At 50.0% G+C, this 25858-nt stretch overlaps 12 protein-coding genes across 12 annotated transcripts; 5 read left to right on the plus strand and 7 right to left on the minus strand.

Moving 5' to 3' along the window:
- Nucleotides 1-119: 119 nt before the first annotated feature.
- On the minus strand, nt 120-1040 carry SCP_0200270 (hypothetical protein; the record flags this gene model as incomplete). Its single annotated transcript, XM_027753942.1, has 1 exon — nt 120-1040. One exon carries the CDS (start codon nt 1038-1040, stop codon nt 120-122), a length of 921 nt encoding a protein of 306 aa, XP_027609743.1.
- A 963-nt stretch (nt 1041-2003) lies between these two features.
- On the minus strand, nt 2004-2546 carry SCP_0200280 (hypothetical protein; the record flags this gene model as incomplete). Its single annotated transcript, XM_027753943.1, has 1 exon — nt 2004-2546. One exon carries the CDS (start codon nt 2544-2546, stop codon nt 2004-2006), a length of 543 nt encoding a protein of 180 aa, XP_027609744.1.
- A 1226-nt stretch (nt 2547-3772) lies between these two features.
- Nucleotides 3773-4099, minus strand: SCP_0200290 (hypothetical protein; the record flags this gene model as incomplete). Its single annotated transcript, XM_027753944.1, has 1 exon — nt 3773-4099. The coding sequence occupies one exon, from the start codon at nt 4097-4099 to the stop codon at nt 3773-3775; it is 327 nt and encodes a 108-aa protein (XP_027609745.1).
- A 48-nt stretch (nt 4100-4147) lies between these two features.
- On the minus strand, nt 4148-4756 carry SCP_0200300 (hypothetical protein; the record flags this gene model as incomplete). Its single annotated transcript, XM_027753945.1, has 1 exon — nt 4148-4756. The coding sequence occupies one exon, from the start codon at nt 4754-4756 to the stop codon at nt 4148-4150; it is 609 nt and encodes a 202-aa protein (XP_027609746.1).
- Nucleotides 4757-6189: 1433 nt separating this feature from the next.
- SCP_0200310 (hypothetical protein) lies at nt 6190-6405 on the minus strand (the record flags this gene model as incomplete). Its single annotated transcript, XM_027753946.1, has 1 exon — nt 6190-6405. One exon carries the CDS (start codon nt 6403-6405, stop codon nt 6190-6192), a length of 216 nt encoding a protein of 71 aa, XP_027609747.1.
- Nucleotides 6406-6799: 394 nt separating this feature from the next.
- SCP_0200320 (hypothetical protein) lies at nt 6800-7686 on the minus strand (the record flags this gene model as incomplete). Its single annotated transcript, XM_027753947.1, has 3 exons — nt 6800-6974; nt 7029-7393; nt 7450-7686. 3 exons carry the CDS (start codon nt 7684-7686, stop codon nt 6800-6802), a joined length of 777 nt encoding a protein of 258 aa, XP_027609748.1.
- A 621-nt stretch (nt 7687-8307) lies between these two features.
- SCP_0200330 (hypothetical protein) lies at nt 8308-13447 on the plus strand (the record flags this gene model as incomplete). The annotated part of the gene is made up of 7 exons (XM_027753948.1): nt 8308-8765; nt 8828-8875; nt 11836-12178; nt 12227-12439; nt 12502-12873; nt 12935-13128; nt 13189-13447. 7 exons carry the CDS (start codon nt 8308-8310, stop codon nt 13445-13447), a joined length of 1887 nt encoding a protein of 628 aa, XP_027609749.1.
- Nucleotides 13448-13684: 237 nt separating this feature from the next.
- SCP_0200340 (hypothetical protein) lies at nt 13685-14112 on the plus strand (the record flags this gene model as incomplete). The annotated part of the gene is made up of 2 exons (XM_027753949.1): nt 13685-13946; nt 14000-14112. The coding sequence occupies 2 exons, from the start codon at nt 13685-13687 to the stop codon at nt 14110-14112; spliced, it is 375 nt and encodes a 124-aa protein (XP_027609750.1).
- A 4928-nt stretch (nt 14113-19040) lies between these two features.
- On the plus strand, nt 19041-21923 carry SCP_0200350 (hypothetical protein; the record flags this gene model as incomplete). Its single annotated transcript, XM_027753950.1, has 2 exons — nt 19041-19971; nt 20032-21923. 2 exons carry the CDS (start codon nt 19041-19043, stop codon nt 21921-21923), a joined length of 2823 nt encoding a protein of 940 aa, XP_027609751.1.
- Nucleotides 21924-22372: 449 nt separating this feature from the next.
- SCP_0200360 (hypothetical protein) lies at nt 22373-23862 on the plus strand (the record flags this gene model as incomplete). Its single annotated transcript, XM_027753951.1, has 3 exons — nt 22373-22818; nt 22968-23228; nt 23274-23862. The coding sequence occupies 3 exons, from the start codon at nt 22373-22375 to the stop codon at nt 23860-23862; spliced, it is 1296 nt and encodes a 431-aa protein (XP_027609752.1).
- Nucleotides 23863-24241: 379 nt separating this feature from the next.
- SCP_0200370 (hypothetical protein) lies at nt 24242-24475 on the minus strand (the record flags this gene model as incomplete). The annotated part of the gene is made up of 1 exon (XM_027753952.1): nt 24242-24475. The coding sequence occupies one exon, from the start codon at nt 24473-24475 to the stop codon at nt 24242-24244; it is 234 nt and encodes a 77-aa protein (XP_027609753.1).
- Nucleotides 24476-24656: 181 nt separating this feature from the next.
- SCP_0200380 (Methyltransferase ausD) lies at nt 24657-25845 on the plus strand (the record flags this gene model as incomplete). Its single annotated transcript, XM_027753953.1, has 5 exons — nt 24657-24842; nt 24933-24973; nt 25033-25124; nt 25188-25262; nt 25316-25845. 5 exons carry the CDS (start codon nt 24657-24659, stop codon nt 25843-25845), a joined length of 924 nt encoding a protein of 307 aa, XP_027609754.1.
- Between the last annotated feature and the right edge of the window lie 13 nt (nt 25846-25858).

Below are 25858 nucleotides of genomic sequence, written 5' to 3' on the forward strand. Positions count from 1 at the left end.
CGGAAATGACTGAACACAATGCGCACAAGATATCACGATCAAGAATACAAGAAGTACAAGAAATGGTATGCTGTGGCCGCAACGGCACCAAGATCACTATATGAGACTCACCAGAGCATTCATCGCCTCCTTCTCTTCACCCCATCGTTGCCCTCACCCATTTCCGCCTTGTTCTCCTTCGCAGACTTCCTTTTCGGCTTCGCAGAATCACTCTCCATCGTTGAAATGCCGAGCCTCCTGGCTTGAGCTGCTGTGGGCTCCCATATTGAGTCTGCAGTCGGAGGAAGCTTACGCGTGCGAGAAGGCTGAGCTAAGGAGGAGCAAGAGTTCGAGGCGGATGGTGCTGCGGACGTAGCTGTACCATCCAGATCGATAGGTGAGGAGGAGCATGAGGTTGACGCGGAAGTCTTGCTTGGTGCTGTGGATGTAGCAGTACCATCCAGATCGACAGAGGGGGGGGAGAATGTGTTAATAGAGTGCACGGGCGCGACATGGTCAGCTGGCTGAACAATAGTTGGCATGGCAGACGCCAGAACAGGCTGAATGACGGGTGCACTATGCACTTCAGAATGTCGGAGAGCATCGCGTTCGGCAGATGCGTCAATGCCGGACTGCACAATGTCAGCGGGCACCGAGACTGCATCACTGGAAGTCCGAGAGCTGGTATTGATGGCGGCGGCGGTGAGGGCATGCATGGGAATCACATATGCAGGGGGTGGTACCGGGAATCTGAACATTGAACTGCTGGCCATATCGGATGTGGCAGGGAGAACGATAGGCCGATCTTGCACAACGGAGAGCATACCAAGGTTGGCAATGTCGGTTGGACTGGTTGCAATGTGAGGTCCAGGCTCGTGCGCACCAGATACCATATTGCCAGTATCAGAGGCATCGCCCAAATGAGAACCCTGATTTGGCTGCAACGGGACTCCGTCAATGTGACCCCACACTCCTGAAATTGCTGCCAGGGCAGCAGAGTCCATGAGGTCAAGAGGTCCCGCACCAAGCTCGTTGATAACCCAGTTGGTAGTGTTGGGCATCCACGTTCTGACATCGAAGTCTGGCCATGGTATTTGCTCGCCTCCGAGACCCGATGGCAACAGTCATGCAGTGCTGTTACGCGGCAGCGAAACACGAGCGTCTAGTCGAGTCGTCACGAGACAAGGTCTTAGTCTAAGACACAAGTCCGTTCAAGTGACACTTCTGGCAATGTCCTCGCACTGAAGGTCGATCAGAGTTCGTTCTTATGACTCGTAGTAGCTGTCTGCTACCGATGGTCGATCTCAGTCGAAGACAAGTGAAAAGCTGGTTTAATGGTAACCAGGTCGAGATGGGGATCCAGCTCGACAAGGTCGTCTACTTATACAAAAGGTATCCGCAGTACTACGCAGTAATGCGGGATCGTTCATTGGCTAGATAAGGTGAAACAATATCTGAGCAGGGTAACAGCGAGAAAGTAATATGTATGAGAAAGCTGAGTAAGGTCGTGAGAGATAATCAGTACTAATGGGGATAACGAGTCGTGTATCAGAGCGAGGTAAAGATGAGGCATACATGCACGTCTTGCATGTGCGATAAGAAGAAGGTCCGGAGTTGGATCCGGTGTAACTCTAGACTAGGGGTTCTGGGCATCTGGATAAAGAATCAGAGGTTGTGCTCCGATGAGTCACGTGTTGGATCACGTGGTCTGGTAACGTAAAGGGAACAAGGAAAAGAAAAAGGAAAGATGCGCCACAAGTGAGGAACGTTGTAACATCAGCTCCCGTCTAACGTTTCTTGTCCCACAAGAAATATTGTGATCTTCATCGTCGTCGAGGGCAGTCGCGGACATAATGATCTCCTCCACATCTGTAGCATGTCCGCCGGCTGGTTCATGATCCTTGTTCAGGGATACGTCCATCCCTGTAGGGATGACTGCGATGCGAAGAAGTGGATGCAGTTGAGAAAGATGGTTGGGATAATGGAGATCGTCCACTGGGTACATGCGAACGAGGAGGGCGAGGTCAAACGGGAATTGGTTCTGGCGACGAGCGAGGAGTGGATGCGGGTATTCCATTAGTGGTGTATCCAAGGATGTGTCCGATGTCCTCATCCCCATGCTCCCTCCAAATCTCCTGTGCTGTACGAGTGACCATACTGCGCATCAACGACCAGACTTGGTCGACTCTGGTTCGGGCTCTACTCGTCCTTTCTTCTGCAGCAATGAGCTCTTGTCTGGCCGTCTGCATCCACTCGACCATTTCTAATGCTTGTTGCATGGAAACCACCGCTTGTCGATCTTGTGGGCGATTTCGTAAGGCGACAAGGATATCTGTGAAGTCGACAGGAACACGGATAGCCGAGACCAGACGTGTGGCAAATTCTTGTTCGTCCAATGCGTGACTAAGTTCGATAGAAGGTGAGGGCGATGAGGTGCGGATAAAGGGTGTCTGTGCTCGAGAGGGTACTCCATTGACAAGCGTAGGCGATGCGGGTATGCTCATAATTGTGGAGGCGACTTCAGCGAGTATATTGTGAACAAGGTCGTCTATAGCGGAAGTGGGCATTGATGATATGTCGTTTTCTCCTCCTTTTATACCTTTCGGTCGTTAAGGGGATCATGGTTATCTGTGATGTGAAATAGAATGTTGTGGATCCGGGTAATAATCAAATAGATGAAAATCCATTAGACGATAAAGAGTATTCCCACAGAGATAAGAGCTGCCTGATCAGTTCCAGGCATCGTTCTGATCACCCCAGCCGTTAGCGTGCGGGCTGTCTCGCATGAAGAGTGTGTGTTCGACAAGTCGTCTGATAAGGATTCAGTGGATGATCCAAAGAAAAGTGAGGGTTGTGCAGTGGAGGACGATTAGGAAGATGACGAGGAAAACCGTCGTGGTAGTCATTCCAGGTTTCTTCTCCTCTACTGGATTCCCCTGGTCCTTTTATATGCATCGAGGATTCGCTTGGCATTCCATAAATTGTGGGTAGGTTCCCACGAGTTTTCTGCTGAAGAATATCCCTTCCACTTGACTAAGTACCTCAAATGACCTCGGTACATCTTGTGATTCAGGATGGCTTCGACTTCGTACTCCTGCGATATAGGATATAACTAGATCGTCATCATCGAGCTGATCCATCGGGGGTTCTGATGGTGGGTCATCTGGTTCGGTATCATTCCGCACTGCGGGTAACTCGCCACGCTCAGTGTTATCGGCCATGATTTCTCTGATAGATTCTGAATGCCCAAATGAGGTAGGGGAAGTTTCGGTGGTGATTAACTCTGGGAGTCCATCTTCCTTGAAAATCGAAACTTCTTCATCTGGTGCATCTTCGACAGTGGGTTTCAGTGGCCATTTAACGTCTTTACCAAACCAAAAGTCACCAGTTTCCCAGTTGATCATCGGGTTGAGGCGTTTAAGCCACGGCATGCCGAGAAGTATGTTTTCTTTGTCAATGCCGGTCAAGAGGAAGCGAGTAAGTGTCTTCCTTCCTCCGATTTTCATCATCTTCCAGGTACAATGAGTAATGGTGCCCATTTGATTTGGTGTGCCATCTGCATTCATGACTTTAATTGGTTTCGGTAATTCCCATCTGATGAAATTGTTTTCTTCCGCAAAACGAATGTTCATGAACGTTTCAGCTGCACCAGAATCGATCAAGGCTTCTGTTGTAATGTCTTCCTTCTCTCCCAACGAAATATTCACAGTGATTGAATTTCCACTAGTGTTACAAATAACGAGGGGAGATACGGTAAGATGCGACGGTCCGTGCATTACTAGTGGCCGTCGTCTCAAAAACCCAATTGGGTTCGTTCTTCATCAGTCATGTCATTGAAGATGTTTCGCACATAGGCGATCTGTTCCTCTCTGGTTTCTTCCTTCGACATCTCCTTCTTCTGTGCGAGGTCTTCTCGCATCTTCTTGATCCATGTGATCGTGTCTGTATCTAACCCGGGCTGTATCGTTCTAGCACGGGTGAAACTTCCAGACTGGGGGTGGAATTGTCTGTCGTTGGCTATATGGCCCTTCTTTCCGCATAGGAAACATAATCCTTCTTTCATTCTCTTCTGTCGCTCGTCTGGGGACAAGCGCGAGATGTTGACATGATCAACATCCATCGCATTTGGATCCTTTGCAGAAGCCGAGTAGTAGGGACGATGGACAGGTCAGCCTTTTCCTCGTGTTGTCGTAGTGGCTCCTCGCTTGAAGATCTGAGCAAATCTCCATTGGTTGTCAAACCGTGAGGCGTATTCGTACCACTTGTCAAGTGTCTTGGGCATGCTTTCCATCCCATATATCCTTTGTCGGAGTGGGTCGTTAAGCCCCCACTTGAAATACTCGATATTTCCGGCATCTTCTAGTTTCGCCTTGGATTCAAGCGATCGGAATTCGGCAATGTAGTCGTCCGCAGTACGAGTTCCTTGCTTGATGTTACACAGCAAGGTACGAGCGGTTTCTTCAATATTTTCATCACCAAATGCTTTGTTCACACTCGCAATGAAGTCTCTCCAACTCCCATAAGAAAGGAAGTCGTCATTGGTGAGTTCCGTTTCCATGAAGCTCTGCGCCCATGATCCTGCTGTCCCTCCTTGCATGTGCGATAGCAGAAATGCAATTTTCTGATTGTCCTCCTGGTAGACATGGCTATTTCCGGCCATGTAATTCTTGCATTGGTTTATAAATTCCCTAAGCTTCGAACGGTCTGAACCGTTGAAGATCTCGGGTTTTCTAAAACCAAGTTCCTTCTGGCTAACATGGTGACGTCCTTCATCCATGGTAACTGTAGCCATCGGTGGTATGTAATCAGGTACGATTGGTGCAAGAGTCGGTTGGGGTACAGGATTCTGGGCAGGGGGGTTCCAAGGGGCGTCTGGTCTTTCTCCTGGATAGGAGGTCATTATACCGCTGTCTGCGATGTGCTGGAGCACTTTTCCACCAAGATTATGGGGAAGTGTCCTTTCAAATTCCTCTGGGGAGTAGTCGAAGTTGTGATTGTCTGGCCTGATGAACACAGGCCTTCCTCCTATGAAATGTGCGTTTCGTTCTGTGCTCCACTCCGCTTGGGATGGGAGGTGCTCACGGTACTGCTCCAGAAGAGCGGTCGGGTTGATGTAGTTAAAATCCAGTGTGGATAAATTCTTCTGTGTGGCCTATGTCTACACGTAGACTGCACACCGTCCTTAACTAAGTGGGTTCGATCGTCGTCGGCTAACAAGCCCATAGAGTGTCTTCTATCTTCAAACTGGTACACCTATTTGCTGATTGCTCGAGTGATTACCTCAGCCTCCTCGGCCTATTGGTCTCTCGGACAGACCCCTCTCCGAAGATGAGTGATCAGTCTATCCCTTCAGCTACCTCGATTACAGAGTAATCTCAAACGGTGCTTTAGCAATCGAATCAGGTGTATCGTTTAGTCTTCAAGGTTCGGTCCGGTCGGTAGTTCATTGTTAGACTTTAGGAAGTCACAGAGAGTAATAAGATCTCGACCTAATGTTACGCGGCAGCAAAACATGAGCATCTAGTCGAGTCGTCACGAGACAAGGTCTTAGTCTAAGACACAAGTCCGTTCAAGTGACACTTCTGGCAATGTCCTCGCACTGAAGGTCGATCAGAGTTCGTTCTTATGACTCGTAGTAGCTGTCTGCTACCGATGGTCGATCTCAGTCGAAGACAAGTGAAAAGCTGGTTTAATGGTAACCAGGTCGAGATGGGGATCCAGCTCGACAAGGTCGTCTACTTATACAAAAGGTATCCGCAGTACTACGCAGTAATGCGGGATCGTTCATTGGCTAGATAAGGTGAAACAATATCTGAGCAGGGTAACAGCGAGAAAGTAATATGTATGAGAAAGCTGAGTAAGGTCGTGAGAGATAATCAGTACTAATGGGGATAACGAGTCGTGTATCAGAGCGAGGTAAAGATGAGGCATACATGCACGTCTTGCATGTGCGATAAGAAGAAGGTCCGGAGTTGGATCCGGTGTAACTCTAGACTAGGGGTTCTGGGCATCTGGATAAAGAATCAGAGGTTGTGCTCCGATGAGTCACGTGTTGGATCACGTGGTCTGGTAACGTAAAGGGAACAAGGAAAAGAAAAAGGAAAGACGCGCCACAAGTGAGGAACGTTGTAACAGGTGCCCCACCCGTTCAGTGGCACTTGCAGAAGCACGTCATTTTTGACAGACGTGGTAGACGCGTGACCCGTCAGATCAAAATTGGAAGATGCATATCCTGAGGTGTTCATCACGTTTGATAGCGAAGGACGAGGTATCTGCGGCATGGGAATTAGGGATTGTGGCGGCCCTGTCAACGAAGCCACAAACTCTGAAGAAGATGGCAAGGACAAAGAGGGCAGCAACGGTGATGGGGATCGTGAGAGTGCGGGCGATGATGGCGGAAATGGCGACGCATGCTCCGACGGGCATGGTGGAACGGCAGGAGTCTCGGAAAAGTTGTCCCCGCTGGCACGTCTTGAATCCTCAGTGCTCATGCCATGCAGTGGGTGGAGTTCCGGTGTAGCTACCCTTCCTGTACCAGCAGACGATGGACCTGCCGTGGATGGAAGACTGTCTGCAGCACTTTCATCTGATAGATCAAGTGCATGGTGCCGTCGAACATCTGAAGCTATAATACATTCTTGGTATCAGACCGAACAACGTATGTATCTGATTGTGACTTATGATATACGGCCTTCAAATGCTCAATGAAGGCATCCATCACGTTGGTCATGACGCCTGGGTGGATGTCACCGAAGGTGTGACCAGTTTCTGTTGTTCTGAAATGCGACCTGTGGGATTTTATGCATAAAGTATGCATACATTATGCATTAGCCAATGAGAGCACTGAGATAAAGGGGAGTACATATGCAATGGTGATGATGTCGCCTCCTTCATCTGGACATGGTCCTCCCACTATGACTGTGATGTCCCAACCTGAGTCCGCCACCAGCTCGCTGAATACCTGCTTCAGGATAATCGGCATGTCGTTGATTGCCCTGTGAGTACTGTTAAAAATGTAGGCTCCCACCGAACAAAAAATTAGCACTCACTGTTGGTACTGGCGGGGAGACCTCTCGGTATCACCACCACAGCTCTTCTCATCTGACTGCTTCTTGCTGGCCTCAATCGCATCCAAAACCTGCTTCCTCACCCAATCTTCCTCCTGCTTGAACCGTTCATCTGTGACATGGTTAACGACGTTAAGGGATTCGTGACGTGTCGGTTTTTCACGCTCGAGTGCCACCTTAACGTGAGACTCTATTCTATCCTTGTAGAACTGTCTTGAATACTCCTCCCACTCCTTGAGAACTCGGTGCTTGGGCTTCACACCTAAGCTCTCCATCGTGATTGGGGTGATGCGAGCGACCTTCCGAGCATTGTTAGGGCGGCGCCAATTGAACCATGTTTTCAATTGCTGCGAAGACTTTAGCATATATTGTCGTCGGACTGAGATATTACAGTATTACTTACGCTCTGCCACTTTTTGATTGCTTCCCCGAGCGCGGTCCGTTGCTCCTCAGATAACATGCTATCCGAGATGTCGGGGCCAAAGAGCTTAACACGCTCAGGAAATCGCTGGAAAAATTCGGTGTTCAGGGAGGCCCAGAATTTGGTGAGGGTGCGACACTTTTGGTGCTCGAGAAATGACGGTCGCAGGGAGGTGAGGAGCACCGTCTCAGCCTCAGTGGCCCAAGACTTCTGTGGCATGACTGGGAACTTCGAAGAGCACGGGACAGTTGAGAACAAGCTCCCGACCTATTAATGATTATTTGAGTGAGTGCTCGGGAGTCCATCGCCCAATTGAAGCACGTACCTAGTACCATGTTGAGCGGGTGGGTTCTCTTGCAGGTCATGTTAAGAAGCACCCTGTCAGTATGCGTCAGCAGTTTGATGAGTCCCGTGGCACGATGTCTGTTGCCTCATACTCCATATAAGAGGCACTGAAGCTTGCCTGATCCACCCAAGCTCATTCTCATCTCCTTCCATTGTTCTCATCCATCTAAGCAGTATGACCGCTCGTCAGAACATGTGTGGCGGAGCCCCCCCCCGCAGGTTCCGCCCCTCACATTCTCGCTGGAGGATCTGTTCCAGGCACTTACTCTCATCACTGGCCACGACTTTGATGAGTCTTCGCATCGCAAATACAGTCCTCAAAACTTACCAGTTCATTTGCAGATGAAGCGTGGCATATGGTCATCCAGCAGCTCATTGCCAATGAGGCTGTAGAGGATGTGTGAGCCAGTAAGTCCTCAGCCCCCAGAATGTGAGGAGACTGACTGACATCACTATGCAGATAGTAAGTACTATGCCCGACAGACACAGCAACTGATGAACCTTGCTAAAATAGGAGTTCATGCTGATGTAGCTGGTGCAGGTGCGAAAGGCCCTGACGGGCCTCCTCCTGCCATCGCCGGTGGCCTTGGTGCTACTCATGCTATTGACAGCCCTGCAGCTATTGCTACCGCAGTTGCCGCTGTGACCGCGACTCCTGTTGCTGCCATAATTGCTGCTGCTGGCCCCCTTGTCATCACCGCTGCTCCTACTGCCGCCATTGTTCCTGCTGTTGCTGCCCCCACTGCCACCATGGCTGGCCCCACAGCTGGTCCAGCCGGAGCTCCTGTTCCTGGGTTGGGTCAACCCAACATACCTGAGCCCCTTAATGACCCAGAGGCACTTCAGGTAGCCATTGAGGGTGCCCTGGCGATGGCCAACCAGCCGCTGCCAGTGCTCCCAGGTAGATGGTATGTTGTTACTCGCAGATGGGAAGTTGGTGTCTTTCAAGGCTGGTCAGTTGCATGTCACGTTACACAATGCTCTTGAGACTCACCGAGACATTGTGTACCTATAGGGCCAGTGTCTCGCCGCTCGTCTCCGCAGTGCCGAACACGTGCCATGAGTGCGTCTCCTCCCGGGAGAATGGCTTCCAGATCTTCCACGCGGCCATCGCTGCGAGGACCATCGCACTGTTACCATGAGATCACCACCGTCGGGGTTGGGTGGGCTCTTGGCGCTGTATCTGATGTATCATCGTATTTCTTGGTAGACCACTATGTCTTTGTATGGGCCAGATTTGGCCCGCGGTGTCTTGTCTGCTGGTGTTGCGTGTAATAAATCTCATGTTTCGCAAATCCCTGCGGTGTTAACGAAGTGATTAAGACAGCGCGCAGTGTGCGCCCATACTTACTGTCTTCTCTTCTCCCCTCTACTTCATCGTAGATGTCATGGGTCATTGCGCAATATATCTCACAGCAGCTGCCCAAAGCGAAGGACGTCGAGCTGCCAGAGCCAGATATAACGCGAAGAAGCTGTAAGATAATCAATCAGTCGCGTACACACAACATTAACTCATAATGCAGAGAAGAAAGAGTGCGGAGTGAACAGAATCAGCGAGCATATACACGACAAAATGGAGATCATCCTAGCCCCTTTTTTCCAGCACCTGGGATTTCTCTCCCACCCGACCTCCTCGAACATGCACACAAGCCTTCCATCGTTGGAGGTAGACAGCAGACTGCCATTGACCTCGGTTTGTGGGCCCCACCCTACACCTTCAATCCCACTGGCCTTCAGAAGGAGTCGAAGGGTAGTCCCTCGACTGAGCATGAACATCCGAATGTCTCAGAGGAGGCTCACCTCAAGTTGGGCCAGGTCAGCGAGCTTGAACGTAGATGCTTGACAAGAGCACTCGGCAGTCGACAGTTTACACTGTTGGTAGAGGCAGGGAGACAGAGGTTGGAAATCTGGGATGAGAAGGAGAACATACAAGATCAGATACTGGCTATGAAGAGAGAATTGACTGTGCGCACGAGAGCATGGGTAGACCTGCATGGTGCGAGTTGGGAGGACGGCAGAGTCACTACTGGACACGATGTCGCATTGGACTGGGGGCGAAAATAATTTGTACCCTGGCAAGGGAGCTCGAGATCGTTCAGAAGGGTGAGGTCGAGTATATGAGAAGCCTAGAAGCGGGCAAGTTACCGTGGCAGCATATGAACACTGTACATTGATGCCGCCTTAGTACGAACTGAGCGTAGTACACTGTACAGTAACTTGAAGTTCACCCACGCTCAACTCAATGCCATGCGCATAACTCTTCGACAGCACTCCACCACGACATTTTGGTGCAATATATATGTTGCTGTATGCTCGCCCTACTAGCTTTGTATGTATACTTAGGCTTCCCTTGCATATTTCAGGCGCTGATGACATGTTTGCACTACCTCCCAGTCACTCAGCAGGACACTTATCCACAGGCTGATTGGCTCCTCACTCAAACGCCAGGAGTCAGGTTGTCCCGGAGCACCTTGATCCGATGGCGGAGTCTCAATTATCCCAGGTGTGTATATAAGACTGGCCTGTTTCGTCCTTCTCTCCTCCAGAGTTATCTTTTCGTCATTCCTCTGGTTGCCCCATCGTCATTCTTTACCCTCTTCATCGTCATTCTGGCCCAGCTTGCCATCGTCCCTGCTCACCTCGTCATCACTCTTCCCCTCTGCCATCATCACTCTTCCCCTCCGCTGTCGTCATTCTTACCCTCCGTCGTCGTCGTTCTTACCCTCCGTCGTCATCATTCTTACCTTCCGTTGTCGTCGTTCTTTCTGTCATCGTCGTCACTCTTACTGTCCGTCATCATCATTCTAACTGCCTATCGTCGTTCTTACCTCTCCCTCGTCCTTACCCTCCATTGTCGTCCTTACCCTCCGTCATCGTCATTCTTACCCTTCGTTCTTGCCCTCAATCGTCGTCATGCTTGCCCTCAATTCTTGCCCTCCGTCGTCATCGTGCTTGCCCTCCATCATCATTCTTTACCCTCCATCATCATTCTTTGCCCTCCGTTTCCCTCTGCCATCGTTCTTTGCCCTCCGTCGTTGTTCTCATTTCTCTTATGGTCGGCGTAGCTTCCTGTCCTGTCATCTACCTCGTCGTTGCCATATCTTCCTATTCCTGATGTCGCCGCACCTTCCTCTTACGTAGTTGGCATACTGCTGTGTTCATCATGGTACATTTCCCCTCTATCCTGCCCATCATTATTGTTTCTTCCATCGTCGTCGCTCCGTCCTTCTTATTGTCACTTTCATTAGACTTTGCAATGTATCGTTGTGGGTGAGTCTCACTGTTAAGAAATGTAATGTTTGCTTATCTTATGTCTGTCCAGATGTGTGTGGTGTTATTTGATGGGATTTCGTTGGTGGCTACGTGTTTTAGATGTACATGTATGTTTCTCTGTATTGTAATGTATTTTGTTCATACGCTCTTCCAATGCAATTGTCTCATGATGTCCACATTTGTGCTTGTCACTGTGAGTTGCTGCTGTGATTCATGGTTGTAAGATGTCAGTATTTTCTGACAGTTATGAAGGGTGCTGATTGAGCAGGGACTGGCCGCACTGCCTTCTTCGTTAACTGACATTGACAGGAAAAAAAATTATCGAATGTGTGCTCCAAGAGCCCGCTGCGCTCCACTGGTGATTTCGCACGTGGACTTCGTGCGAGAAAGTCCATCCTTTCCATTGGCTTCGTGTCAGATATGTCCGCCGATTTGTGCATGAATTTCAAACGAAGGATTAGTGGTGCCCAGATGCACCGCCGAAGAAATTCTGTTATTTTATGTGCATTTCCTGCTCCTGCATGAGAGATTGATGCACCCACTTCAGTCTGCAATCACGACGAATTAGGAGCGTGCGCAAATTCTACATGAATTCCTGATGGTGTTATTCAGCGGGCACATCACAGTTATCCGTGCAGCCGTCCTGCATTGCCATTGTTGCTGTTCCACCATTGCGACCGATTGGAGCCCATGCAATTGAGCCCGTGCAATTCCCTCTCCAGTGATGTTTCACTCATCCAAGCGTGCCAGACGCGGTGGTGCCCGCATCAAGGTCTACAGGTCATCTCGCCCCAGCCAGGATGAAGATTTGCCTCGTCGCACTGCGCAGCCGTCTGTTTTTCAGCGCCATATCACATACTCATTCCTGGGAAATGGCAAAGTCACTACTCGCACATCCTTCCTAGACACTGTTGATGATCACAGTCGTGCCTCCGCTGTCTCAGGTTCAGTCGAACATGGAGACATGTCAAATGTGGACTCCATCGTGGACAGCAGTACATGGCGAGATCGATACTCGGACCTTGACGTCAAATACATCCACAACATTGAGCTTGATGAAGTTGAAGGCCAAGCTCGGAAGCGCACTGCTGCTGTGAGTATTTCTCACTGCACGTCTAGCGTGGATTAAATGATGATGTAGGATAACCCTCTGCTGCAATGGGTACCCAAGATTGATAATTGGCTAGCAGAACTCATCTGTCTTGAAGGAAGATGCAGCTACACGGACGAGCTTCGCCCTGCTTGCCAAACTAATCAAGCCACTATACGTTGTGAAGACTGTCAAGATTTGCGGCTCTACTGTACGACGTGTACTGTGAATAGGCATGCTCAAAGCCCCTTCCACCGACTGAAGGTACACAGTTATGCAGTTGCTTGTTCGATAGATACTTTTCACTCATCCGGATATTTTGATAGGCTTGGACTGACACTCATTTTCGCCGCGAGACACTCAAGAATTTAGGCTTGCGCCTGCAACTTGGACATGCACCCGGGGATCAATGCCCAAATCCCATTCGAGCTTTCAGCGATGACTTCGTTGTTGTGGACATTTCCGGTATTCATGAAATCGGACTGGACTTCTGTGGATGCGAGATCACGCAGTTCCACCCGACTCAATTACTTCGCAATCGTATGCTCCCTGCCACTTCAGTGGATCCGAAGACTGCAGCCACGTTCCACCTTCTGGAAACATTCCATCTCATCTCTGCACAGTTCAAGATATCAGGTTATGAATTTTATACTGCTCTAGCTCGACGTACAGACAACACCGGTGTAAATCCGCCGAAGGTATGGCTTATTCCTGGGTGTATGTGTTTTGAATTTTGAATTGATGTGCTATCCTACGTAGGATCGTTATCCTGCTTTCATGAGGATGATGTGCGAATGGCGACATCTGAAGATGCTCAAATGTTCAGGACGTGGACATGACCCTGGCGGTGTTGCGGCCACGCTTCCTGGTAGCTATGCGGTACTGTGCCCTGCATGTCCGCACCCTGGCAAGAATTTGCCCGTGGATTGGGCTGACGTGCCGAAGGATAAGAGGTAAGCCACATTTGTACAGTGGTAGAGCATGAATTCACAGTTATGAAGCTAGCTCTACAGATTATTCCTATCTATTGATGCCAACTTCCGGCTTAAATGCAAAAAAGTATCCTCTGATCAGGTCGACCCTGGCCTCAACCACGGATATGCGTATTTCGTTGAGGAGAAGGCATACAAGGAGCATCTTCGTACATACGACAAGGCATTCTCAGACGAAATCAGCACATGCAATAACCACGATGCTCTGAAGCTTGCGAGCATGAAAGGTGCCCATCAAAGTACCGCTGCCAGTGGCATTGGGACAGTCGATTGCGCATGACATGATATGAAGAGACCGTGCTCGGTCAGCGATCTACAGAAGGGGGAGCGGTATGTCTTGGTATGCCAAAAGTCAACGCTGAACTGACCCAGGTTTCATAGATATGTCAACATGGATTATATATTTTGGTCTACTGTTCGCCAGCACAGCCCGTTCGAGATGATTGACATTGTCGCATCCTACGACATTGCATGTCAGTGGTCAAAGAATATTTGGACCCGGTTCAAGCACTACAGGATGTCTTCCAACCTCCTCAATCGCAGTTTTACGTTCATCATTCCTAAGTTCCATCTTCCTGCTCATCAAGAATCGTGCCACGTTGCATACTCTTTTAACCTTCTGCCATGGGTTGCTCAGACGGATGGCGAAGGGGTTGAGTGGGGACATGCCACACACAACCCGTATGCCTCCAGCACAAAGGAAATGGGACCGGGTTCCCGCCGTGATATCTTGAATGATGCATTTGGCAACAGCAACTGGCGCAAAGTAAGCAACCTTGGTGAGTAATCGCATATTTTCTCAAAGCACAACTTGCTTATATCATATCGTTAGCATCTACATTTTTAGCGAAGGTCAAGACGGCGGTTCAAGAGCGCTGTGAACACGTCTGCACTTTTCATGACTTCAATGCCGTTATGACCGCAGAATCCTCGGCAGAAGGATAGAAGGACATGGTGGAAGCTTGGGAGAATGATTTGGCCTCCCCAAATCCATTCGTCATCACTCGGCCTAGTCATATCATTGCTTTACATTGTACAGCTACTGACTGTCATTGTGTCATCTCCTCCAGCTGTCACTCTGGCCGGCGTTCACCTTCAGCTTGCCGAGGAAGAAGCTGCAAATTTAAGTGAGGGACGAGACATCGCCATGCATGAACAGGTGTCAGCGAGTATGATGATCAATAACGGCCTTGATCTTGAAGAACAACAGTAAGTTTTACCTTTCAATGTAATGAATAGTGCAATTCTACTACAAGGAGCTTCAGATGACGTCTTCAAGTCGATGCCGCGGCTCTAGGTCAACACACAACTGAGCTCCAGCGAGCTAAGATCCAGGAGAGATGCAATGTCCTGCAGCGGAAGATTGAGGCTTGGTACGAGATACAGAGGTTGTACATGCCAAGTGTCGACGTGCTGCGTGCGCGCGCAGCTGCCTCCCGAGAGACTCCTTTTTCTGTGCAAGAAATGCCACTACTTCTGCCAAGTGCCATTCAAGGCACGATGGCTTGTAGTCCTGCTCTGATGGAAGTCGAATGGCGACTTCGCTATGTGCTCGCAAATGACATCCTGAATAACCTTCAGTGACATCTGCAGCTCTGCTCCCACATGTACATTTACAAGGATCGCTTCATGTGTGGACAGCGACAGAACACCTGTGCAAGGACCACCATCCAAACTGTCGAGGACAAGGTGAACGCGGATGCCACGTGATACCGGACAACCTTCTCGGCCCTTGTAGCTCTTGCTCAGTCTCTCAACAAGGTCGGCTGGCAATCTGAGCTGCGACTGCTCAATACTACGGACGTACGCAGGATGACTGAACCATTATCTCAGGAGAGCGAAGGTAGACGAACATTGGCTTAGATTTGGATGGCTCCTGGAGCCGGTGAAGGCAGTGTAGGAGACACGCAAGACAGTAAGTGATGCAGATTGTCAATTAATGGATTCTCCTAATACTGCAACTCTTAGGTCTTTGAATAGAGTGGTGTAAGGCAAGAGTGCGAGCCCATAGGTGGACAGAAGAATGTCAGTTGCTGGAAGAGGAGATGCACCGTATCCTCGAATTCCAAGAGTGGATAGCGTCTTGGTGGCTTGACCAAGCAGAAAGGAATGTCGGAAGGTCACCCGAACATGAAGAGGGCCACCAGTGGTGGCCAGTATTGTATAACAATACTGCAGGTAGCTGGAAAAGGTGTTGTTCACTACTCACCAGTTCTTGTCAATTGTCAAAGTTATTGTTAACAACAGTCTGAGAGGATTGTAATACAATAACAACTTGTACAAAACAAGTTGCACTCAGCCAGGCTTGAACCCTAGTCTTTCGGACACATAATTACATAAGCACATGCCGCACACACAATCTACCAACTGCTCCATTGGGCCATGCATTTTTTTCAGCCTCAATTCTATATAAGGCTACTGCCTTCTCTAATATACATATTAGAATCTTTTGTAATAACTACTATATCCTGTTGTTACTGTGGCTTCTAACAGTGATTGATGTCCCTGTTAATAAGTCTTTGAATGCCTAATATTAAGCATTTCTTTTTTAGTTCAGTAAATATTTAAATAAGATTAAAACTGTAATATCAAAATTTATAGATGTAATAAAGCTATTAGAAGAGTGAAATAAATAGAAAAATGTAGGCAAATAACTCTTAGAAGCCACAGTAACAACAGGATATAGTAGTTATTACAAAAGATTCTAATATGTATATTAGAGAAGGCAGTAGCCTTATATAGAATTGAGGCTGAAAAAAATGCATGGCCCAATGGAGCAGTTGGTAGATTGTGTGTGCGGCATGTGCTTATGTAATTATGTGTCCGAAAGACTAGGGTTCAAGCCTGGCTGAGTGCAACTTGTTTTGTACAAGTTGTTATTGTATTACAATCCTCTCAGACTGTTGTTAACAATAACTTTGACAATTGACAAGAACTGGTGAGTAGTGAACAACACCTTGCCCAGCTACCTGGGCCATTGTTATACAAAAGTGGGAACCACAGCTGAGAGGGCTCCGTCGCATATGCATATTGCCAGGCTGAAATACGCCGAGCCATGAGCAGCATTTGTGAACGAGCGTGGAAGGATGTGCCGGAATGGCTGGAGGTAGAAGATGAGGTGGATTAGTATATAGTACAAAGCACTAATGCTATGACAGTTTGAATGGGAATCGCAAATTTCGGGGCACATAATACATGCTCGTGCCTGACCGCGCACGATACACAAGTATGCATACAGTATACTATGCTCAGCGCACAATGAAGAATGCATATAGGAGAGTGCATAATGCACGCTTGTATGCATAAAAGCTGATGTGATGCATCATGGACCGTCCATAATGCATAGCAGGCGTGATGCATACAACGACAATGATGACCAACAAATATTTGAATAGTAGATTTAATATGCATACAGGAGGGTACGTGCGGGCAATACATGTTACACGATGATGCATAGAGTATACCGTGGTGTAAGGGGGCATGCGGAAGCAGGGCGGACGTGCTACAGCTACAGGGTACTGTATTAAGAAAGGAACCTGCAAACCGATGGCTGGTCAGCCAATAGTATACAAGTTTCCCTCGCCCACCTGCACGTGAAGACCGACTCTGGCATGATGGAGAGTGTACCTGCAAGCGAGAAGTGAGCCGAGAAATTGCTAATAATGGTGATGACTGGCGGGGGCAACACACCAATGCGGCAGCGAAGGAAGGCCGACACAGGGCCAGCAACGAAGAGCTCAGACAGATACTGTGCTGATGCGGAGGGGTAAGGAAGGGTAATAGGACCTATTCATGGGATTCACGCACATTGCTATATTTTATGCGGTGCGGCACTGCAAGGACGAGAGTTGGTGTTGCCAGCCATGAAAGAGACAATAGTTCTGAAAGACAGGAAGACACCACTCTCCCCCTTAATAGGCCACGCTGCAGCCAACCAAGAATGATGGGATAAGGGCGGGAGTGGAGCTGTGTAGGCACAGAGGCAGTGATCCAGGGGCAATTTGAAATCTGAAGATTGACGTGCCAGGAACAATGAAAAGAAGCGTCGAAGAGGTTGCTCAATGCTTCAACAGCAGGGCCGTGAGATCTACATGAGGGAGGGGGATCTACCCAAGCCTCGGAAAATTAGGGAATAATCTGGAGGGTGCACAAGAGGCGCGGTCGTCCAAAAACAAACCATAGGGTGGGAAAGAGAGGGATGCATAATTGTTCATCTCTATGCATAACAGGATGCATAACCAAGGTGTCCAAAACAGGATGGACCTATGTGAGGGACATGCATAAACACCGTACTACAGTTACAGGGATGTATGCAACACGACCGGCCTACAGTTATAGAGGTTTATGCATTGTTCTGCCAGCTACTGGTGATCCTGAGGAGCCCAAAATGTCTGTTAGCAGAAGCCAATTTCTGGCCTGAAATGTCCACAAAAAACCAGGCCTCCGGCCCTCGGAGGTCAAATTTGTCCGGGTTTTGGACCAGGCATCCATTCATCACAGAAATGTCTGGGCTCCCAGATCAGGCCTCAGGAGGCTCCAAATTTCAGAACCGCTTTCCGAGCTGCGAGAATGAAGGAATGAGCATGCTCCTTTGTGTAACACATTCTGTCTATTACTTGAGACATAATTCAAGGCTACTACGATAGTGACATCATAAGGTAAGCACCTTCTACTGTTCTTAGCGAGTTTCCATCTTCAGGAAGGCACTTATGTGAGGCTGCTGAGATGTCAACTACAAACTTCAAAGCGGCGTGTCTGTGCGACCAGACAGCACCTAGAGAGCCTTTGAAGGCAGTAGCAAGTCCGAGCCCCCTTCCGCCCCAGTGCCGGCCTCATACGTAGATAGGTTCGGCCGGGGTCGAACTTTGTCCAGAGGGGGATCAGACATCCATGATGTCTGGTACGTCTGTCCATGAAAAACCTCAGGCCATCCACGGGTTGACCCCCTGATTTGTCCGTGAAAAATCAGGGATGGCGCTCTCAAAAGTCCAAAATTTGTCCAAAATCAGCTCAGGGATCCTCCCCAATTGTCGGGGGTCCTTCAAAGGTGTGGCATAATCATCGGCTGAAACCTGAATGTGCCAGTCGCTAGAGCCCTCCTTTTTGTACAGCTCATACCTCTCTACCATTCATTTTATCAGGGGGTAATAACCCCCCACCAGCGACCCTCCACCCCTTGATGAGTACGGTAGCCCGGGCCAGAACCAACTGATCACCACCCATGCAGGCCATTCGAGGACCCACGTGCAGAAGTCCTCTGATAGACGCTGTCCTGTCTGCCGCTCGAGGCAGGCAACATATGCCTCTCTATCGAAGGGGCTGAGATTGGGAATGATCTGGGCACGCATCGCGAGGAAGGAAGGCGAGGCGATGGCTGTTGAAATCCAGAATCCGAGGAGTTGCTGAAGCACGTTCGTTGAACGTGTGTTATACCTTTGGTTCAGCTTTACTATTTTCTCTCGTAACTACTCAACGCCTCGGCTCTACCGCTAGCTAGATTAGGTAGTGTTGATTGGCTTATATACCATACGTTCGCTCGCCAGATGCCCCAGAGAATTGTACTCCTGGTGCATCCGTGTACGTACTCCCTTCCTCTTGTATTCACTCGTACTTACAGCACCTGCAGTGACCATCATGTCACTGACAGGTATGAATGAGAGAATTGTACTCCTGGTGCATCCGTTGACTGTCGCGTCACTGACAGGTATCTCTCCGGTTTGTCTGCCCCTCCGCCGTGCCCGCTGCACTTACCCGGCTTTGCCGTTTCGACCCTGAGTGGGTCGCCCCATTGCTAGTCACATTTCGATAGGTTATGAGCCCCGCCGTTATCGGCTGAGGAGTCTCCCTTACATCATGTGCACACCCTGAATTTTATGGTGAAGCACTGCTTCCATTATCAGCAAACTGTTACCGTTGAACACAGTTCTTACTCGTTCACCTCTCGTCGTCTTCTACAGCAACAGGGTCACGAAGTTTCTGACCTACGTGATCTTGTTCCATATTCTGCTCCGTTACCCTTTGCACACCTCTCGCGTATTGACAGCACACTCTTCTCCCCTGACTCCGTCAATATTCTATTGCCACTATCACCCTCTTCGTCACTGTCAAGCTCCCGTGCACCATCTCTACAGCCTATTGTGCCTATCCCTCACCATCTACCCCGTGTCATGACCACCACCATTGTCGAGGAATTTTCTGATGTCCCGAAGCTGGCCGCTGATGGATCCAATTATCGGATTTGGTTGGGCCACATCAAGCATGCCACCAGTGGTTGCGATGCTGATGAGCTTCTTGATCGTGCTGCTGACCCGATGTCTGATGCGGAGCTGAAGCTTAATAAGCAGATGCTTAACGCGATAACTGGGAAGTTCCATGACTCACTGTTCAAGAAGTACCTGAATGTCGAGAAGGTACATGAAGTCATGACTGGCTTGAAGGTTGAATTCGGAACTTCGACCGCTGCATCCGAGGCCTGGACGGAGGCAAAACTTTTCTCACTTAGGTGCTCTGATGACCGTAAGGTCCATCAGCACTTAGAACAGCTTGCCAAGCTCAAGGAGAAGCTGTCGGAGATGAATGTCAAGATCGAGGACCGTACTTACATCAATGTGATTACCACATCTATCCCTCGTTCATTCGCACCCACCGTCACTGCAATCACCACCGCCGTCGACATTTTCAATTCGACGCTTGCGCCCGGTGCCGCTCGTAAGGTCATCACATCAACGGAAATAATTACCGCTCTTCGTGCAGAGGCTGATTCCCGCTCGGTGTTAAAGTCTAGTGATAAGACCGCAACAGCTGGTGCTGCTGTCACTGGCAGTCGTGGAGGAGGCTGAGGGCGTGGCCATCATCGTTATAGAGGTCGTGGCAACAGCTCAAGCAAAGGAAATGTGCCGAAATCAGACGATGATCTTACCTGCTACAAGTGTGGCAGGAAGGGGCATCGTGCACCCGACTGCCCATCGAAGAAGCAGTATTATCAGTGCTCAAAGAGAAAATCGGAGGCTGCTGCGAGCAGCTCTGGTTCCGCTGATACAAAGCCCAAGGCAGATGGGAAGCCGAAGGACAATGCAAAGGATACTTCTGCATCGACTGTCGCTGCACAGTCCATCTCGTCCGCGCATATTGAGGAAGCCTGGAGTGCTTCCATGGTGTTCTCTGCTCCTTTCGAGGAGATTGTGATTGACTGCGCTGACCTCGCAGCCCAAGATGAAGTCCAGATCTCGGAGACTTACCATGCCTTCGCCGGAGTGGCCAAATCCGGTCATCGAGTCGACATTTTTGACACTGGTGCATCGCGCCACATGACGTCGCATCTTGATCGGCTGTCGAACTTCCGCACCACTGTGCCACATCGGATTCGTGCTGCAAACTCGGAGATCTTCCACTCGCATGGTGTGGGTGACCTGCTAATGCATCTTCCTGCCATAAATGGTGGCAGGCATATTCGGCTAAAAGGGGTTCTGCACGCACCTGCTATGCACGCCACACTTATCTCATTAGGCCTTCTTGATGAGGCCAGGTTTGCCTGGCTAGGCCATGAAGGCACATTGACGATTTCAAACAGGGAAAATGATGTCATTGCGAGCATTCCACGCGAGGACAATCTTTATCGCATTTTTTATGACTCTACATCCCTGGCGTCAGCTGTCGAGTTATCGCTTTTCGAAATTCATAAGTGGCTCGGCCATGTCAACTATGCATACCTCAAAGCCATGCTTCATCATGATCGCATCGCTGACATCACTCTTGATCCTCAACGTGCCGATGAGACCGAATGTAGGACATGCCTTGTTGCAAAGGCACACCGCGCCCCCATTGCCGCGGTACGTCAATCACCGTTGGCAGAGAAGTTCAGCGAACATCTTCATATGGATGTGTGGGGGCCCGCGTCAGTGTTTACCATTGATCGCTGCAAGTATTGTCTTACCCTCATAGACGATGCGACTCGCTGGCTCGAAATGCCGCTTATGCACGTGAAATCTGAAGCATTTGGAAAATATGTCAGTTTCGAAGCGCGCCTGCACACACAGCACGGTGTGCGCACCAAGATCCTGCAATCTGATCGTGGCGGCGAGTTCCTGTCTGCCAATATGGATGCGCATCTTGAGCATGTCGGTACTGTTCGAAAGTTGACTGTTCATGATACACCAGAACATAACAGTGTAGCAGAATGCACACACCTAACCGTTTTTGATGGTGTGTGCGCCGCGCTTGCTGGGTCCGGTCTTCCGAAGTGGCTATGGGGTGAAGCTCTTGCTTACATTGTTTATGTCCATAACCGCACGGCTCGCCGCACACTGCAGGGAAAATCCCCTTTTGAAGTCCGTTTTGGCCGCACTCCGGATGTCTCAAATCTGCATGAATGGGGGTCAGTTGTGTTTGTCAAGGTAGATACAAACTCGAAGCTCGATGCGCGCAGCCGCGAAGTGCACTGGATCGGTCCCGATTCTACCTCGAATGGATGCCACATTTATTGGCCCAAGGAGAAAAAGATTTCTGTTGAGAGAAATGTCATTTTCAGCACAGACTCTCCACGTGTCGAGAAGGAGCACGATATCGATATAGGACCTACCATTCAAGTTTCCGACACTGTTCCACGTCCTTCTAAACGACCTCGGCCTGATTCTGAACCTGGAAAATCCCCGTCACTCGAACCCAGCGAAATTCACAAGCCTGTTGATCCTGATATTGTCGCGGGCAAGCGTGAGCAAAAGCCGAGTGCGAAATTGTGCAAAATTGCTTCTGGCTGAGCTGAAGGTTCCCTCACGGACATCAGCATTGACAACGACAAAGAATGCGAGGTGGTCGCATACTGTGCCATTACGACCAATCCGGCCGGGGGTATGACAACGGACAGCCTTGTAACGATCCGGCCACCCGGCCGGAACAGTCGTGACAGCGGACGGTGGACACATTGCGGCCAGCCGGCCAAGCCAGCCGCTGGGGAGGGAAAACTGACGGGGTGACCGGCCAGCTGGCCAAGTCACAGTCTGGGTACCCAATCCGGCCACTACACCCGTGACATAGGACATGCCTAGGATTCCGGCCAGGCCAACCCCGTTCGGACGCGTGACTGGCCGGATTGGTCGTAATAGCACAGTACTCCATAGGCACCGCTGCATCGGATTCCCTAGGGTTTGATCCTCACTCTGTTGCTGAGGCAAAGCATCGTCCAGACTGGCCGAAATGGCAAGAGGCGATGCGTGATGAGATTCGTCGCCTAGAGTCGAGAAAGAGCTGGGTATACGTGGACACACTGCCGCGTTCATCAGGTCACAACGTCGTTGGGTCGAAATGGGTTTTTCGCACCAAGCGTGATGCACGCGGAGAGGTCACAGGTTATCGCGCGTGCTTAGTCCCCCAAGGATTCACGCAAGTCAAAGGCATCGATTATTTCTCTGATGACACCTTCGCCGCGGTATGCAAACTCGCATCCATGCGCGTTATTCTCTCTGTCGCCGCGCGCAATGGCTGGTACGCCCACCAAGTCAATGTCAAGAGCGCTTACCTCTACGGCAAGTTGCGTGATGATGAGAAAATCTATATGCGGCCGCCACCAGATATCGAACTCGACGGGATATCCCCTGGACAACTACTACTATTGCTCGTTGTGATCTACAGACTGAAGCAGTTGGGCCAACGCTGGTACATTCAACTCCGCAAAATTCTTGAAAGCTTCAAACTCATTCGCCTCGAGCACGATCATGCCGTTTTCTACCGTCGCCACCCAGATGGCGAAATCTCCATCATATTCCTTCATGTCAATAACATGACTCTTGTTTGCTCTCTCCTAGCCAACCTACTTCACCTCAAGGATATGATCCGATCGAAACTGGAAATTACCGATGGCGTAATCTCGAGAAGCACACTGTCGCGCTGTCGCAGCACGCGTATATCGAGTCGATAATTGCTCGCTACGATTTTGCTGATGCAAAGCCACTCTCCCAGCCTATGGATACCCATGCCCACCTATCTGTCGACCAGTGCCCTGTGACCACCGCGGAGTATGCCATCATGCGCGACAAGCCATACCTCGAGGCACTCGGAGCACTACAGTACGTCTGCGTCGCTACCCATCCTGACATTACTTTCACCGTCAGACAGCTCACCCAATTTGGTCAGAACCCGGGCATCGTGCACTGGAACGCTCTCAAGCGTGTTTACCAGTACCTCAAAGGTACCGCGGACCTATGGCTTGTTCTCGGCAGCTCGGAAGACAATGACATTGTTGGCTACTCTGACGCTGATGGTATGAGCACGGAGGGACGCCGCGCTGTTTCCGGCTATGTTTTCATGCTCAACGGTGGTGCCGTCTCATGGTCTTCAAAGCGTCAAGATCTCGTCACCTTGTCGACAACCGAAGCTGAGTACGTCGCACTCACGCACACCAGCAAAGAAGCACTGTGGCTTCGCTCATTCGTTATTGAATTATTCGGTGATCCTGAACACCCCATTCCTCTTCGCTCCGACAATCAGTCCGCCATCGCACTTTCAAAAGATGATCATTTTCATGCACGAACGAAACATATCGACATCCGTTTTCATTTCATTCGCTACGCCATTGCAGATGGCAAGATCAACCTCTCGTACTGTCCTACCGAGGACATGACTGCAGACATCCTGACGAAGGCCTTGCCTTCGATGAAGAGCAAACACTTTGCTTCGTCAATGGGACTCTCGAAGGTTTGAGGGGGAGTGTTGAAATCCGGAGTCCGAGGAGTTGCTGAAGCACGTTCGTTGAACGTGTGTTATACCTTTGGTTCGGCTTTACTATTTTCTCTCGTAACTACTCAACGCCTCGGCTCTACCGCTAGCTAGATTAGGTAGTGTTGATTGGCTTATATACCATACGTTCGCTCGCCGGATGCCCCAGAGAATTGTACTCCTGGTGCATCCGTGTACGTACTCCCTTCCTCTTGTATTCACTCGTACTTACAGCACCTGCAGTGACCATCGTGTCACTGACAGGTATGAATGAGAGAATTGTACTCCTGGTGCATCCGTTGACTGTCGCGTCACTGACAGGTATCTCTCCGGTTTGTCTGCCCCTCTGCCGTGCCCGCTGCGCTTACCCGGCTTTGCCGTTTCGACCCTGAGTGGGTCGCCCCGTTGCTAGTCGCATTTCGATAATGGCATCTATGTAGAGATCGAGGAGTCTGCGGCGGGAAGGGGAAACGGGGGTGACGGCAATGAGCTCTCGCCATCTCTTGTTTACCGTACGGGCTGCGATGAGTGCTGAAAGAGGGAGGTGGGTGAAGACGTCGAACAGGAGCTCGTTGGGAAAGTCGTCTACAGTGGACATAGAGGTCGACGGTGAGCGTCTGAACTACCGAAGCAACGTTGCATTGAAGACCTGGGTAACCTACTCGGGCCAACACTTATTGCGGTCCGAGATACTCAAATTAGCCGCCGTCCTGCCGCGGAGCTTTCGAAGTCACTCGTTAGTTAATTCTGTCGCTGAGAATATCCGTATCCAGAGAACGATGACCACGACCAATCCGGTTCTACTCAGCGGTGATTTGGATGCAATTCGCGAGTTTCAGCGAGCAGAGGAAAGCTACTACTCCCTCAGCGATGAAGAGCTCGCTTTCTTCAAGTCGCAGACGGATATCCAGGATGAAGGTATGCTAAAGGCACATATTATCCTGGTCCAAGCACTGGCATTTGCGGTATGTGGTCATTCGGAGCGATCGTCGTGCTTCCACTCTAATCTTGCGGTGGAACGCAACATTGAACATTGAACATTTGAATAAGCGCAGGTCTTCCCGTATGCATGCATCCGTCGCTTCACGTTTCTCAAGTATGTGGTATTTCCCCAAGACAATAGTCTAGAACGTGGCACGATCCATGTCTCTGCAGGCTCAAGATCTCGCGCATGCCCAAGTATGAACATCTGTTGAAGCTCGGGCGGGAACGCAAGGACGCGATCTTCCTCGACATCGGGTGCTGTTGTGAGTGCCAACTTACCAAGGAATTGGGAAGCACTTAAGAGAATTTGTTCCTCGACGACGAAGTCGGGAACGACGTGAGGAAAGCTGTGGCCGACGGTTTTCCCATTGAGAATGTGATTGCATCTGATCTTGAGCAAGGTTAGACAATGGTCTCTCTCTGCTCCACACCTATCTCATATAGGTCACGGCAGAATTCTGGAACCTTGGTCACTCATTATTTAACTCTACGCAAGAAAAATTCCCTGTGCCCTTCCTCCGCGGCGACGCCTTGGACGAAGCATTCCTTCCTGTATCACCCCCACTGCGAACCCCTGCAGAAACTCCTGCTCCAGCGCTCTCCTCCCTCACTTCTCTTGCACCCCTGCACGGACGCGTGTCCGCGATCCACGCCTCCTCGTTCTTCCACCTCTTCGGCGAGTCTCAGCAGGCGCAGCTCGCACACTCACTCGGGGCTCTCCTCTCGCCCGTTCCCGGCTCCGTCATCTTCGGCGCGCACGCGGGGATGCCGACCCCATGCGCACTGGATGAGGAGAGCTCTCGAAAGAAACAGTATTTCTGCCACTCTCCGCAGAGCTGGGTGGAGCTGTGGGAAGGAGTTTTTGGGGAGGGGATGGTACAAGTGGACGCCCGATTAGATCCAGCGAGTGGGACGAATATCTTACCGACAGCGGATAATAGGCCTGGAAAATACACGCTGGTCTGGTCCGTTATGCGAGTATGAGGGAGGAGTGGCA

Source organism: Sparassis crispa (assembly GCF_003851025.1).
Source record: "Sparassis crispa DNA, contig_000001F, whole genome shotgun sequence".
NCBI classification, from domain to species: domain Eukaryota; kingdom Fungi; phylum Basidiomycota; class Agaricomycetes; order Polyporales; family Sparassidaceae; genus Sparassis; species Sparassis crispa.